Source organism: Papio anubis, chromosome 3 (genome assembly GCF_008728515.1).
Source record: "Papio anubis isolate 15944 chromosome 3, Panubis1.0, whole genome shotgun sequence".
Lineage (NCBI taxonomy): Eukaryota > Metazoa > Chordata > Mammalia > Primates > Cercopithecidae > Papio > Papio anubis.
Genome location: NC_044978.1, coordinates 134899030 through 134914897, shown reverse-complemented (window position 1 = coordinate 134914897; position 15868 = coordinate 134899030). Strand labels below are relative to the sequence as shown.

At 33.1% G+C, this 15868-nt stretch overlaps 1 protein-coding gene across 4 annotated transcripts in view; it reads right to left on the bottom strand.

Annotated features, from left to right (window-relative positions):
- The window catches only part of CCSER1 (coiled-coil serine rich protein 1), a 1426296-nt gene that overhangs the window by 639962 nt on the left and 770466 nt on the right, over nucleotides 1-15868 (bottom strand). For all 4 annotated transcript variants that reach the window (XM_017958858.3, XM_017958861.3, XM_017958868.3 and 1 more), the window contains exon 9: nucleotides 13647-13724. In XM_017958858.3, coding sequence (XP_017814347.2) covers nucleotides 13647-13724 — 78 coding nt within the window. The remainder of the gene's footprint in view (nucleotides 1-13646; nucleotides 13725-15868) is intronic.

Genomic DNA, 15868 nt, shown 5'->3' with positions numbered 1-15868 from the left:
TCCACAAAAGTTTTAATACTCTAATATTTGTAATGTGAAGGGGACAAAAAAACCTTTAATATATCTGTGTCATTTTGAGCAAGTAGAACATGAAGACAACTGCAAAGAAATAGTAAAGTTCACCTAATGAGAACAAATGGCTTCCTGTGACTACATTGTAGTGAAAATAATAATTTGAAAGATTCTTTTTTATGATTTACCACCTTGGGGATATTATAAACTAGGAAAATCAGCTACAAAATAGATTAATCTTCTTGGGCTTTAAGGTATAATGCATTCAATATATTGTCAAATTAGAAAGAAAAATTCTGCAATATTTAACATTCATTTTTAATAACTACATTTTAGAAACAAAATTGTCATTAAATTGTTTCCACAAAATTTTCCAAGTTATTTTATTTTGTAAGAAAGTAGGTCTTGAATAGAAAGTAAATACATTGTGCAAATAATTTCATATTCAAGTTTGCAGTGATGAGCTTTCTTTTTTAAATAATGTATTTCTACTTTGAAAGTACATTTTATTATTATAAAAATACGTATGTTCATTGCAAAAAGTGACAAAAAGAGATAAACAAAAATAAGGAAATAAAATGGTACATTCCTACAAACCAGAGATCGCCACTATACCAAGCTTTCTGGATTCATTTCCACTTATTTTATTTTTAATTAAAAAGGGAACTGCATAGTACACTCTGTTTTTCATCTTGCTTGCCTTTTTCCCCAGTAGTAACCTCTAACTGTTCATGTAAAGAAGTTTTCATCATATCTAATAGCAATCCTTGTTCAAATTTCTTCAGATGTACCTCAAATACATGTTACTGCTGGACTGCCCATCCCAATTTAGTCCTGGCCATACATTACATCTTACTATAATGCCATTTAAATATTTTTGTGTATTTTTAAGCTGGGAAACTATTCCCTTTATTGAGAAAACTTTTAAGATACAGAAAAACAGACTTGCAATATTCTTTTTTCTGTTTTTTTAATTATTATACTTTAAGTTCTAGGGTACATGTGCATAACATGCAGGTTTGTTACATATGTATACTTGTGCCATGTTGGTGTGCTGCACCCATCAACTCGTCAGCACCCATCAACTCGTCATTTACATCAGGTATAACTCCCAATGCAATCCCTCCCCCCTCACCCACTCCCCATAGTAGGCCCCGGTGTGTGATGTTCCCCTTCCTGAGTCCAAGTGATCTCATTGTTCAGTTCCCACCTATGAGTGAGAACATGCTGTGTTTGGTTTTCTATTCTTGCGATAGTTTGCTGAGAATGATGGTTTCCAGCTGCATCCATGTCCTTACAAAGGACACAAACTCATCCTTTTTTATGGCTGCATAGTATTCCATGGTGTATATGTGCCACATTCAGACTTGTACTATTAACACCTGCATAGCCTTCACGTCATATCTTAGTCCATTTTGCATTGCTCTAACACCTGAGACTGGGTAATTTATTTATTTATTTTTTAAAAAGGTTTATTTGGCTCAGGATTATGCAAGCTGGAAGACTGGGCATCCGGTGAAAGTCTCAGCCTACTTCCACTCGTGGCAGAAATGGAAGGGGAGCTGGTATGTGCAGACATGACACTCGCTACCCGAGAGGAAGCAGGAGAGACAGTGGGGGAGGTGATTGCTCTCTCAGGAACTCACTCACCCCAAGGGTGGGCATTAATCTATTAATCTATTTATCTATTAATGAGAGATCTCTCTCATGACCCAAACATGCCCTATTCTCCCATTAAGCCCCATCTCCAATTTAGAATCAAATTTCAGCATGAGATTTGGAAGAGATGAACATTGAAATCATGGCACCTAGATTCAGTAATTAAAAGTTGCTGGCCGGGCGCAGTGGTTCAAGCCTGTAATCCCAGCACTTTGGGAGGCCGAGACGGGTGGATCACGAGGTCAGGAGATCGAGACCATCCTGGCTAACACGGGGAAACCCCGTCTCTACTGAAAAATACAAAAAACTAGCCGGGCGAGGTGGTGGGCGCCTGTAGTCCTAGCTACTCGGGAGGCTGAGGCAGGAGAATGGCGTGAACCCGGGAGGCGGAGCTTGCAGTGAGCTGAGATCCGGCCACTGCACTCCAGCCTGGGCGACAGAGCGAGACTCCGTCTCAAAAAAAAGAAAAAAAAGAGTTGCCATAGCTGCTTTTGGTCTTCTCTCCCTCTCTCTAGTTATTCACTATATATATGTGTGTGTGTGTCTGTGTGTGTATATATATACACACACACACATATACATACACAAATATATATACACACACATATACACACACACATATATATGCATTTCACATGTTGTTATGTCTGTTTACTTTCTTTAATCAAGATAGTCCCCCAATTTTGTGTGTGTGTGTGTGTGTATGTGTGTGTGAGACAGAGTTTTGGTCGTGTTGCCCAGGCTGGAGTGCAATGGCACAATGTTGGCTCACTGCAACCTCCACCTCCCGGGTTCAAGCGATTCTCCAGCCTCAGTCTCCTGAGTTGCTGGGATTGCAGGCTTGTGCCACTATGTCCAGCTAATTTTGTATTATTAGTAGAGATGGGGTTTCTCCATGTTGGTCAGGCTGGTCTAGAACTCCCAACCTCACATGATCCACCCGCCTCAGCCTCCCAAAGTGCTGGGATTACAGGCGTGAGCCACCAAGCCTGGCAGATAGTCCCCCAATTTTTAATAGCATCTTCTTTTTTAAGGATACCATATGAGTTGTCTTGTAGAATACTGCCCATTTGGATTTTGTCTGATTGTTAACTGATGGTATTGTTTAACTTATTCACCCACCTCCTCTGTTTCCTGACTACTGAAAGTTAAGCCTATAAGCTTGAAAGGTTTATACTTTTTCAGTGCGCAAAACAAGAAAATATTCTTCAATTAACAAATAGTAAGTTTATATTGACACTTTACATTTGAATATAACATTACCAGGTTCTTTCCTTTATCTTGTATTATCATAGTTATGTTTATTTTCTCTTATCCTGAAATAACTTGGATGCTAGGAACATTAGATTTAGCTGTTAAATATTATAACACACAAATAACTTCCCAAGTATTACAACAATAGTAATATAATTTTACTTCTGATTGAAGTTTTAGATTTTTTGCACTTGTATTTGTCCTTATACTGTAACTCATTTGATGATAAGCCATTATCAAATAGCCCCCTATTGTTATGTGTGTTGTTTTTCATCTTTAACTGTTACACAAAATGATCATAAAGAAAACCTTATGAAAATATTGTTTGGCACATATGAAAGTGTATGTTCAGGTTAAATTTCTAGAGATAGCATTGCTAGGTAGAGGATAAGACCACATATAATTCTATTAGAGTTTTCAAAATCCTCTTCCAGAGAGTATGTGCCATTGCTATTCTTTAGTAGGAGAAAATTTAAAACAAAATGTAAAATATGTTTAAAATATTAATGTCATTTAATGATATTCAGTCCTTTAAATTATCAATAGTAAAATTCATTCATTAATATTACAGGAAAATAATATGGATCTATTTCACATGCCAAAAACATATATGAAGACATATATGTTTATGTACTTGTAATATATTTATAGATAATCCAGCACTTATATGATCATTTTAACATACTAAAACCAAAGTGGAGGAAAAAAAAAACTTTCAAAAGTATATAAAATAATACACTCACACCAAGTATTTTTTACATTTTTATGAATTACATAAATTCTTTTTAGTTTTGTATTTTATGACCTATGATTGTATCATATTACTGATACTCCTGCAAAGAAAAGTTAATCTTTTCAGACTCATTTAGGGTCGGTAGCATCTTTTTCATAAATTAAAAAAAAAAAAAAAAAACTTCGGCTGGGCACAGTGGCTCATGCCTGTAATCCCAGCACTTTGGGAGGTTTAGGCGGGTGGATCATGAGGTCAGGAGATTAGCCATCCTGGCTAACACCGTGAAACCCCGGTTCTACTAAAAATATGAAAAAAATTAGCCTGGCATGGTGGCGGGCGCCTGTGGTCCCAGCTACTCGGGAGGTTGAGGCAGGAGAATGGCGCGAACCTGGGAGGCGGAGCTTGCAGTGAGCTGAGATCGCGCCACAGCACTCCAGGTTGGGCGACAGAGCAAGACTCGGTCCCAAAACAAACAAACAAACAAAAAACACTTCTAGGTAACATTTTTGGAACAACATTGCTTCTTTCTTTCTTTCTTTCTTTTTTTTTGAGACGGAACAACATTGTTTCTTTCTTTTTTTTTTTTTTTTTTTTTTGGAGACAGAGTCTTGCTCTGTCACCCAGCATGGAGTGCCACAATCTTGGCTCACTGCAACCTCTGCCTCTCGGGTTCAAGCGATTCCCCTGCCTCAGCTTCCTGAATAGATAGAATTACAGTCGTCCGCAACAATGCCTGGCTAATTTTTATAGTTTTAGTAGAGAAGGGATTTCACCATGTTAGCCAGGCTGGTCTTGAACTCCTGACTTCGGGTGATCTGCCCGCCTCGGCCACCAAAGTGCTGTGATTAAAGGCGTGAGTCACTGCGCCCGGCTCTAAGTGTTTCTTATAACCCCCAAAACTTAAAAACATAATACTTTTCATTCTATATTAGCACTTTCTTAGGCTTATGAATAATTCATTCATATTTAGGGTATACTTTTCCAATACAACAAAATGCTAAACCTGTTTAACTACTTTTCTCGCTGAAAGTTACTCTATATTAGACCACACTTTAAATAAATATCCTCTTATGTGATAGTTTAAATTCAAATCTATAAATCCATTTATAACCACAAAACTTATAAAATAATGGCAAACCTGAAGTAATTCTGGTATGTATAGAACTTTGATTCTTTAAGTACTCTGAAATGCAAATGACATTCTTTTTGGTATAAATTTTCTCTATAATAGATCAACTTTATAAATTTAAAATTCTAATTACCGTCTTAACAATGTAGCATCAAAAAAGAGTAAAATTTACTGGGGTTCTTATTTTATAGAGCATAAAGTTAATGCTACACGTGGCTCTCTTTTAGGAAACTTTCTAATGTAATATTCTGAAAATCCCTGTTCTTTTGTTGTTATTAAGCCAAACATTTATGGATTTTTTTTTCCCCTTTATCTCTCTGTGGCTTTTTATAAGTTAAAAATCCCTTTACAGTTTTATTTTGAAACACTATTAATATAAACATTTCAATGACTTTTTCCTCTCAAATCAATATTAGTTATTTCACTGGCAAAAGGTAGAAGCTAGCTATTCTCAATTCCCAAAGCATGAATCAGGTGGCTGAAAAACATTTTGATGGACAAAGACCACTATGAGGACTAATGCTCTTGGTACATATTATCCAGTTTTGTGCATCTAAATCAAGTACAAGTAGAGTTGTCAAAGGGAATAGCAGATCTCATGAGAAAATTGAGGGAAAAATTAAGTAACTTAACGAAATCTGATAGCCTAGTGAAACAAAAGCTCAACCAAGACAAAACAGAAAAGTCATGAGCTAGTGTACTGTGAAAACCAAAATACCATCATCTATGTTACGGAAAAAAATGTTACCACTATTTCATTAGAAGGTATATGGGTTTATGATTTCCGCGAGTAAAAAATTGGTGTTTTTGAGAGTTAATTTGATTACTACCTTAAAAAGAAATTATATTTATATTAATATGTACCAAGTATAATAAAATGGACAGCAAATATTCCTAGCTAATAGTTATATAAATTCAATTTAATCATATTAAAATTCAAATAATCATTTTAAACATTGTGTTAATGTAAGATACGATACTCAGTAATTCTTATTATATACACAGAAAAATTAAAGAATGCATCTAATTCTAACTTCTATGATGGGAATAATACATCAAATAAAAGCAAACTTTTTTTTACCTACGTCTTATTTGTGTGTGTGTGTATACATGTGCATGCGTGTGTGTATTAATACATAACGTTTTGGTGTGTGCATATGTACAGATATATATTTCATTGACATATTTCAAGGAGATACATTTCAAGGATATAATATATATTCCAAGAATATATATATATTTCAAATATGTGTCAAGGATATATATATATATATTTCAAGGATATTTATGTATGCCAATATATGTACATATATATCATGTATGTATATAGGTATGTCATATGTTTGTGTATATGTATATATACAAAATAAAGATACATTTCCTTTTGCAAATTTTTCCTGATTGTAGACCACATCAAAGGAAAGCAATGTTTTTGATAGAAATAAATTAATAGAAGTCCACAAAAATTTACTTCAAAAAAGCACCTGACCAAAGTCATAGAACTTAACTTCATACAAATTATAATCATTAGCAGCAATTGATTGATGCATTGTAAATAGACAATGAGAGATACTTCAAGCTTATACTTGGTGCTTCCTTCCAAGGGGTGGTAAAAATTCTTTCTGTAAGGACTTCTTTTTTCTTTTCTTTTCTTTTTTTTTTTTTTTTTTGAGACGGAGTGTCTCTCTCTGTCTTGCAGGCTGGAGTGCAGTGGCGCGATCTCGGCTCACTGCAAGCTCCACCTCCCCTGTCTCACAACACCATTCTCCTGCCTCAGCCTTCTGAGTAGCTGGGACTACAGGCGTGCACCGCCTACGCCCAGCTAATTTTTTTTTTTTTTTTGAATTTTTAGTAGAGACGGGGTTTCACCGTGTCAGCCAGGATGGCCTCGATCTCCTGACCTCGTAATCTGCCCGCCTGGGACTCCCAAAGTGCTGGGATTATAGGCGTGAGCTACCGCGCCCGGCCAGGACTTATTATATAATGCTACTTAGTACACTAGATACTCTAAAAGACTCCTAAGGCTGTCTAGGAAAAATATTAGAAAGATTTGAAGTTAAACTTAGATTTCCTATAAAGGTAGCAATCTATGAATTGGAAGTAGAAGTGGACAGGGAGAAATTTTTCATTCAACAAATACATATTTTTATTCTCTTTTATCAACACTACCACAACATAATTTTCAGCAAATATGATATCTATTATTACTATTTTAAACTATATAAAACCTCCTGGGTGTGTACTCTTTTCAAATTTTCTTAAGTTAACATGATTTTTAACTGACAAATTGTATACATTAATGGCATGCAATGTGATATTTTGATACTGATCTATGTATACAATGTGGAATGATTAAATCAAACACATTAACACATCAGCCATCACATTACTTGTCCTTTTTGTGTAGTGAGACATTTGAAATTTAGTTATTTTGAAATACATAATACATTATCATTAATTATAGTCACCCTGCTGTGCAGATCATTTCAAAACTTATTTCTTCTGCAACTCAAGCTTTACAACCTTGGACCAGCAACAACTCATTCTCTTCCCATCCTCGTGTGCAGTTTCATCTTAATGAATATTTTTATAATTACAAGAACTTTCATAGATGACATCTAGCCTTGCTGTTTTCCTCATAAGGATCTCAACCACATATTCTCTTAACAAAAGGGCTGTCGGTTCACCGATACTAATTCTATGTAGTCACTGCAGAATTAAAGACCTGGCATCAGTCCAGGGGGATCTGGCTCCTAAGCAAATATTCATGATTTTAAAAAGAATTACTCAGTGCAACACTATAAAAACAACTGCATGTTGGCACTTACGTTTAGAAATTACTAGTTGTCTATGCTGATTTGAGTTTAATACTTCATTCTAAAAGGCATAACACAGTAATTTTTAAATACTTGTTAGATATAAAAGAAGTAATATAGAAAAATAGTATATAGCAATATCCACACCTGTATGTTTTGTGAATAAAACAATGCATATTAATTTGTTATAAATTTTTAGAATTATAAAAAATTAGCAGCTTTTAATTTTTTTTCCACCAAGTAATCATTGAGTGCTTTCTATATTTGTTTAGTTTAACCAGCACACCTCTGATAAATGGGATATGCTGATATACAATGAAGTCTAATTATGTATTTAAAGCATAGAAATCCAACTCTATCTGCTCTGGAAGAATACTGTTGAGGGAAAAAAAGAGGGTAGGGTGAATGTAAGTAACAAACAGAAAGAGGAGAAGCAAATGTAATTAATACGGTGTGGTTGATTTCACCCAGATTTCTTCTCAGTGCTTATGCTAGGTGAACATGATACAGAAGAGTTGAGTCGGCTGTTCCCTCAGGTAGACCGTATTCCTCTAGTGTGAGTCTCTTGATGTATGGAGCCTGAATCTAGGTTTTATGATCTAGAATATAATTTTTATGCTGCATGACGTCTAAATGAAGCTATTCTTATCTAGGGCTCCAGCAACAACAAAGTGCTTAGTTCTTACTGACTGAAGGGACGCCAAGGAATATTCAAGAAGCACATCACAAAGGAATTTTTGATTACACACGATTTTCACCTCACCTTCTTTAAGTCTCAAATCTCAAACTCAGATCTCCCTAGATCGCCCTATTCAAAATTTCTGATCATAGTTTTGACCCTCCCACTATACACTTAGAATTATTCTTTCTCTGTGCTATTTTTATCTTTTACATTGCTTTCAGCACCTTCGAATGCATTATATAATTTGCTTATTTACTTAGCTTATTGATTTTTAAGTATGCCCTCACCAATTGCAAGCTCCGTGCAGGAATATTTTTTTTGTTTGGTTAAAGGATATATTCCGAGGACCTAGAATGGAGCCTGGCTGCTAGAGGGGACTTAGTCATATTTTTTGAATGAAAGCATGAATAAATTTTCAAAGTGATGCCCTTGGAACATTACCACTGGATAAGATGTGATTCCATTAAATGTTAATAAGCACTCGTGGCAGATAATCATGTTTTTAAACATGATAGGTGTTTTTAAACAATGTTCTTATCTAAAAGTTATCTTTAATGTAATGGGAAAAAATATAGTCCATAAGAAAATCTGGAATATATAACTCAATTTTTAAAACTAAATGTTTTTTAATTTGTAAAAATAAACATAATTATCTGAGATAAGTAAATATAAATACATGAAGCATGTGGGGGGGAGTCACTTTTTTCTAATAAATGCCAGAGCGCATTCATACATGATCAGGAGAAGTACTGAATTTAAGAAGATAGAAGTAATAAATAAAAGCAGAAGAGAAATTTTAATAAACTACAGTATATTAGCAGCATGATGAGAAAGCCTAATTGATAGTTATTCAATTCTTAGAACGGGGCTTAATCCATAGGCAGACATAATATATTAGCACAGCACAAAAAACACTTCTGCTCTATCTAATAAAACAATTACAGTAAAAACTAATCATTCTTATTCCTAACATGAATACAGCATGATGAACTATTTTCATATTTTTTAGGACTGTGTGCAAACTAACTGAGCCAGGAGCACCACCAAAATTAAATCTGAGAAAAGTACCAGGGATTGTGAAATACACAGATAATTGCATTGAAAAGTTTTTCAAAGTATACATTCATGATGAAAATAATATTATTTTCCTCATGTATAAGTAGAAAACTGTATTTATAAAGCAAATCTCATCATTTGGAAAGTGTGTTAAAATATTTGTAAAAACAAACAGTGGTATGAGCATCCATTAATAAACTGATTTATGCTTTATTCATACATGACTGAGACAAAATATGTGATACCACAGTTCAGTCCATTTTCTGTAGCCAAATTGAAACCTCTAATGATATTTAAACTAACAATAATTAATAATTTAATATTTAATGAAATACCAGATAACATCAGAAGTCTTAAAGAAAACACTGCCAGTTCAAGCCTAAAAACGGTTTCTTATTAAATATAAGTGTAAATCACATGCTAAAGAAAGGAAGAAACTGCTTTATTTAAAACTTTAGTGCATTTGTGGCTCAGAGAAATTTTTAAATCCTGTGAATATTCTGTGTCAATTTCAGGCATTATCTGAAAAGAAAACTTACACTTAAAGTCACGTTTTCAAAAACAACCTTCTCCAGGACATAAAATGGAAGTTTAAAAAAAGCTGTCCATAAAGATGTCAAATTAATGAAAGTATCTGAATTTCTCACTGTCAGAAAATAAGATCCTTAGAATATCTTGATTATTCACTCTCAAATATTGTAATCAAAACGCTATTTGTAGTAGTTCAAGCTATAAAATATTTACAGACAGCATATATACTATATTGAAACATCTGTTTATACATTTGATGTAATTAGATAAAAAACTTCCCTACCCTTCAATGTAATCTTGGAATGAGGCAGCAATGCTACTTGACTACATCTATTCATCTTCTATCCTGTTTTAATAACACAGTGACACCTAAGAAATTATTCTTTGATCTTTCAATAAACTAAGCCTGTGCAGACAGAGGAACATGGAAGAGGTTAAATTGACATTGATTATTTAAGACACATGCATCATTTATTTAACCATCTCCCTCATCACAAAAACTATGGTGTTTATAGGCCTGTGCTGAGACACTCTGAATTTTTTTTTTTTTTTTTTTTTAAGTCTTGCCACGTGCATTAGAAGTCAGAGCACATTGTAAACTAACATTAGTTTCATGCCTCCTGACAAATCTGGTGCAGGATGAAAGTAGTTTATTGTACAAATCTTTAAACTTATTCATGGCAGTGAATTTTCAATAGATTTTATTATAATTAATGTTTTCTGGGGATTCTATTTCTTATCTTAAGCAAAATGTATAGCAAGAGTTATTTTCCCAAGGAAATTATATTAATGATAACATGTAGTATCATATATTCTGATACTCATACCAATAAAATATGGTCCATAATAATCTGTAAAGAACAATTTGTGGCTAATGCTGGCAGCTTTAAGAAGAAAACAAAAGAGTATAAGAAACATCCATAATGTACAAGATTTCCACGAGATATTTCTTGTTTTTGAATAAACACAATTTGCAAGTTATAAATAGATACATGTGTGTATACAATATTTTTGAAAGTTAAAATAAGGTGAAACGATATTTCCTGAGGGTGAAACAGAACAAAACACCATAAATTGAAGAATAAATGATTACTATTGCATATAAAATATTTAAAAAATTACAAATAAATATTCAAAATATATCCTGGTCATGGGAGAAATTGTACTATTTATGAATCATATATTTCCAGTTATGTAATTCATCATACTGAAAGTGTTTTACTTATTTTTGATTTAAGTATTTCCATCCCCAGTTTTTCACATGCAAGTTGCCCTAAAGTTTAGTATTACAGTTACATCTAGTTACTTTCATAAGTTTTTAGATGCATATTTTAGAAATTTAATTTGTTCATACGAAGGGGATTCTTTAGAGACTCATTGTCAAAAAAGTATTCTTCTTTAACCTTAATTCAGTACAGTAAGATGCATTAAACGATCACTATAACATATGAAACAAGCTAGGAACAATGAAGATTTAATGAGGATTAACAATTACCATGGCTTCGTTTTAAATTTTTATTTTCATGCTTAGAGAACTAAATGGCTTTGATATAAGAAATATTGTAGAAATTAGTAAATTATGAGGCACGAATAGGGAAATACATAAGAGGCTGCTGGTAACTATGGTGCTAGAATAACTATCCACAGATTAGTCATTTCCCCAGAGGTGTCGTTCATTCCTCAGTAACCAATTCTCACAAGCAATCACTAATAGTGTCACATAAAATTGATGGTGTTACATAAAAGTCTTACATTTTATATTTATATTGTCATTTAAAAAGTTAGAATTCTATTTCTCAAACATTGCTTCTTTAAATTGAATAAAATTGAAAATTTGAATCCAAATGCATATTTGTTTTCCCTTTTCTGAACACATTACTTTAAATAAAAGACTACACTTCCAACAAAGGTCATGTAGTAGTAAAATGTGACTTCGTTTTTCTGAAATTCAGTTAGCTTATTTAAAAATTTTGGGCCTCAAAGTAAGTGGATTCTAATTTAACTTGTAGTCCCTGTGTTGTATGATGTTATATTGGAATAAGATTTAATGAAAATTATGATCTTATTACTCATATTTAATTCTCTGTCTTGCAGATTTATAGATACAAACGTTGTTATTTGTAAAACATGTATTGGGTTTATATCCTAAGGACTAGCATATAAATATTTTTATTAAAAAATTTTTAGGCAGGGGGTGTTGGCTCATGCCTGTAATCCCAGAACTTTTGGAGGCTGAGGTGTGTGGATCATTTGAGGTAAGGAGTTCGAGACTAACCTGATCTACATGATGAAACCCTGTCTCTACTGAACATACAAACATTAGCTAGCAGTGGTGGTGGGTGCTTGGAATCCCAGTTACTTGGGATGGTGAGGCAGGAGAATCGCTTGAACCCAGGAGACAGAGGTTGCAGTGAGCCGAGATCGCGCCACTGCACTCCAGCCTGGGCAACAGAGTGAAACTCCGTCTCAAATAACAAACAAACAAACAAACAAAACAAGTTTTTAGACAGGAAAAAATCCCCCACAAAAGACCAATATTGAATTACTTGTGGTAAATCCTCTTTAAGTACCATAAAGTTATTTCTTTTTAAAATTAGAAATTAACGTGTTAAATAATATACAACACTGCTAGAAGAATTTCAGTCACAAAATTGAGATCTAGAATTTAGATATCTAGAATAAATATATCTTAAAATAAGTGTAATACAATAATTTTTAATTCATAGCTTTTAGTGTTCTTTTTAATTTAAAAAATGAGGTATATAAACACTTGAAAACAATTTGTGCAGTAATTCAAAGCTTTGGTTTGAATTAAATAATATAGTTTTACATTAATTAAACTACAATTAATGTAGTTTTACATTAAATAATATAGTTTGCACGGCAACACAAAAGTAGCATCCAAGTTTGTTATTTAACATAATGAGAACACGCAGATAAACATATAATTTATCATTATTCATCATCATAAAACTTAAAATTATCTCTATTTTATTTCTAGTTATCAGCAAAGTGCTAAAAATAATAATAAATATTTCTAAATAGAAGAGGGGGTCATCATATTAGCTACAAGATCAAATTACTTTCTTCATTTTTTCATCAAGAGGAAGTTTAAAGTCATGAACTTAGTCAAAATGCAAATTTCTTAACTGTGTTTAAGAAAAAAATGGGTATTTATATCAATGTTTTCCCAAATAATCCAATGTTACTAGATGTAATACTGTATTAAAACAAGTTTTACAATCCTGTTTTGACAGTTCAACAAGTATTTCGCACTAATAGAAAAACACTTTCCATTAAATTACTTTCTGCTGCCTGCACTGAAGCCCAAGGACTAAAAAAAAATTTAAATTTTTCTTCAAAGTTGTTTTTGCTTTTACGTGTCTGCATATAAAAATGATGTGCTTCATCTTTGGTGATTACAAACATAGTAACTTTATTAAACTGTTAATAAATAAATATTTTCTTAAAAATAAATTGCCCTAGTTTTCTAATGCATATCTTCTACATGTCTGCAAATTCACTAATTCAAAAGACTGTAACAAAATTGTTGGTTTAAAAAAATTGATAAGACATTGGTATGCTAGTTGATGCCTGTAATTATCTTTTTTAGTTCCAGAAGGTAATTGGGGATTGTTTAAGAGCAAAAGATGAATGGTGCACCGCTAAATCCTGTTAAATCAATGCATGGACACAGCAGCCGCAGAGGTAAATAAACTGTGGAGGCCTGAATACCAATAACGAAGATAAAAATGATTTTACAGAGCTACTTACATCATATCCTAGTAGTTCAGTCTGTGTGGATTTATCTACTCTTGAAGCAAAAGCCTTCTGTAAATGCCGAACTTTTCCCTGCAAAATGAAAAAAAAAGAAAGAAAAAAACAACATATTGTTGGTGAGGTGTGTACTTCTATACTAACATTCTCCACTTATTAAAATTTGATTAGTGTATAATTCATGTTCTTCTCTGTGCATACGCTTTGCTCTGTCAGTGCTCTTAAAATTAGCTTAAATATTTAGAGCTTTAATTTTTAGGTCACAACTGTCCCACCTTAAGCATCTTTTCTTCTACTCTAGGTGTCACTGAGTTAGAACCACAGTTCAACAGTAGAGTCACAATGTGCTTAAATCCAAGACAAAATGCCTATGCTTTGTTTCCTGTTATCTTTTTAAAATAACTTAGTCGCTATTATTTTGCTGATCCAGTTTCAGAGCATTTAGATTTGAAACAAAAAAATATTCTTAATAAATGACCCAATGGATTCCATTCAGTTTGTTTTAATTTTGTTATGCTTCTTCTTTCCAAAACCTCTACGCATTTAGGAATGTCTACTTCAAGAGACTGACACTAATCCAACCCTGTGATAACTAGAGAAGGGAGGTAATATATGAAGGAGGTTGGGATTTCATATTTCAAATGAAAAACTACGATTTCTGAGTAAACTAGTTTGACTGTGCTTCTTTCTGGGACCTGCCCTTCTCATTCCTGAATGTGTCACTTGAAATGAGATCTTGAGTTTAATTATTATGTGATGTATTTACGAAGTGCCTCTCACAGCTGAGAGTGTTGTACTCACATGATCACATTTTATCTTCAAATATTTACTATAAATGCCACTCATGTTAAATAAAAGCCATACAGTTTAGGAAGTTTAAGTAACTTGAGACAGTTTTCAAAGAAATGAGTGGGATTCCATGAGATTGTGTTTTCCACTTGCTTTAAAGCAGAAGATCTATCATTTTCTTTTCTTTTGAAAATGATAAAGGACTGTGATTTAATTTTTCCTTCCCCAGGATTGAAAATAGTTATCAAGAACCTCACTCTCAAGAATTCCAGTTACACAAAACTCTTCCATCCTCACCTCCCTTCCTGTTCCCTCTCCTTCCCTCTCCTCCTTTTCCCCTACCTCCCTATTCCCTCACACTTTCCTTCATTGCTGCTTGGTATTTTTAAGATTATCTGAGATGTTTATCAAAGTACGTACATAATTTAGGTAAATATAACTTAGTTTAACTTACTGAAATATAGAAAAGAAATATTTTATGTTTTATTCATGTCTCATCACTTCTGACTTCCCTAATCACAAAACATCTAGTTCTGCTAGTCAGAGAAAAATCTGAAGATTAGATCATGCAGGAAGATGTTACATGACTGAGGTAGAAGTTTTTAATTATTTGAAAAAGATAAGTAGAAATGTGGCTGCATTTTCCAAACCAAATTTCAAATGAGAAAAAACAAATTGTATTTATCTAGACATATTGATTGGGATGAAGAAAAGAACAGGGAGAGGTAGTAATAGGTAAAGGAGCAATAATGTTGTCCATCATTGAAAAGTTGTTTAGGAAAGTTTGATTATCTACTTTTGAGATAGATTGGAATCATAAGTATGTGAAAAGTAAATTTTGTTGCAAATCTGTAATTATATAAACTTCTGTGTATAAATTAGAGTCTATGCACTCAATGTATAGAGCAGGGGAAAATAGCTGCCAAATGCTTCCATTATGCCACAGCTCACATTTCTATTTCAAGGGCTTTCATTCTGAGGATAGGAGTTGGACAGTGTTGGTAACTTCTGGATTACTGGTCTGAGTTATAAGACTTAGAAAATTCAAATAATGATAAATAAAGTTCCAAACAACTTTATTAACCAATATACTAACCAAAACAAGAGCAAACAAACGAAGAAAAACTTCAAATAACAGTTATCTTTGGAAATTAAACGTTTCCCGGTAATGTTATTGTCACTCCCTCTTGTAGGCATTATTACAACAAATGACGTATTTGAATTGTTTATTATGGTATGCACATGTGTGCTATACTCAAATGTAGAGAATAAAATCTAAGTTTCCTATAGACTTAGGTACAAATAATTAAGAATTAAATATTTCTAGCATAATTGAAGGCCGTAAACATACAAAAGTTTATGACAAATGTCTGTCACATACAATTAGAAGATTAAAGAAAGAATACATAGCTTTCGGGAGATGATTCTTG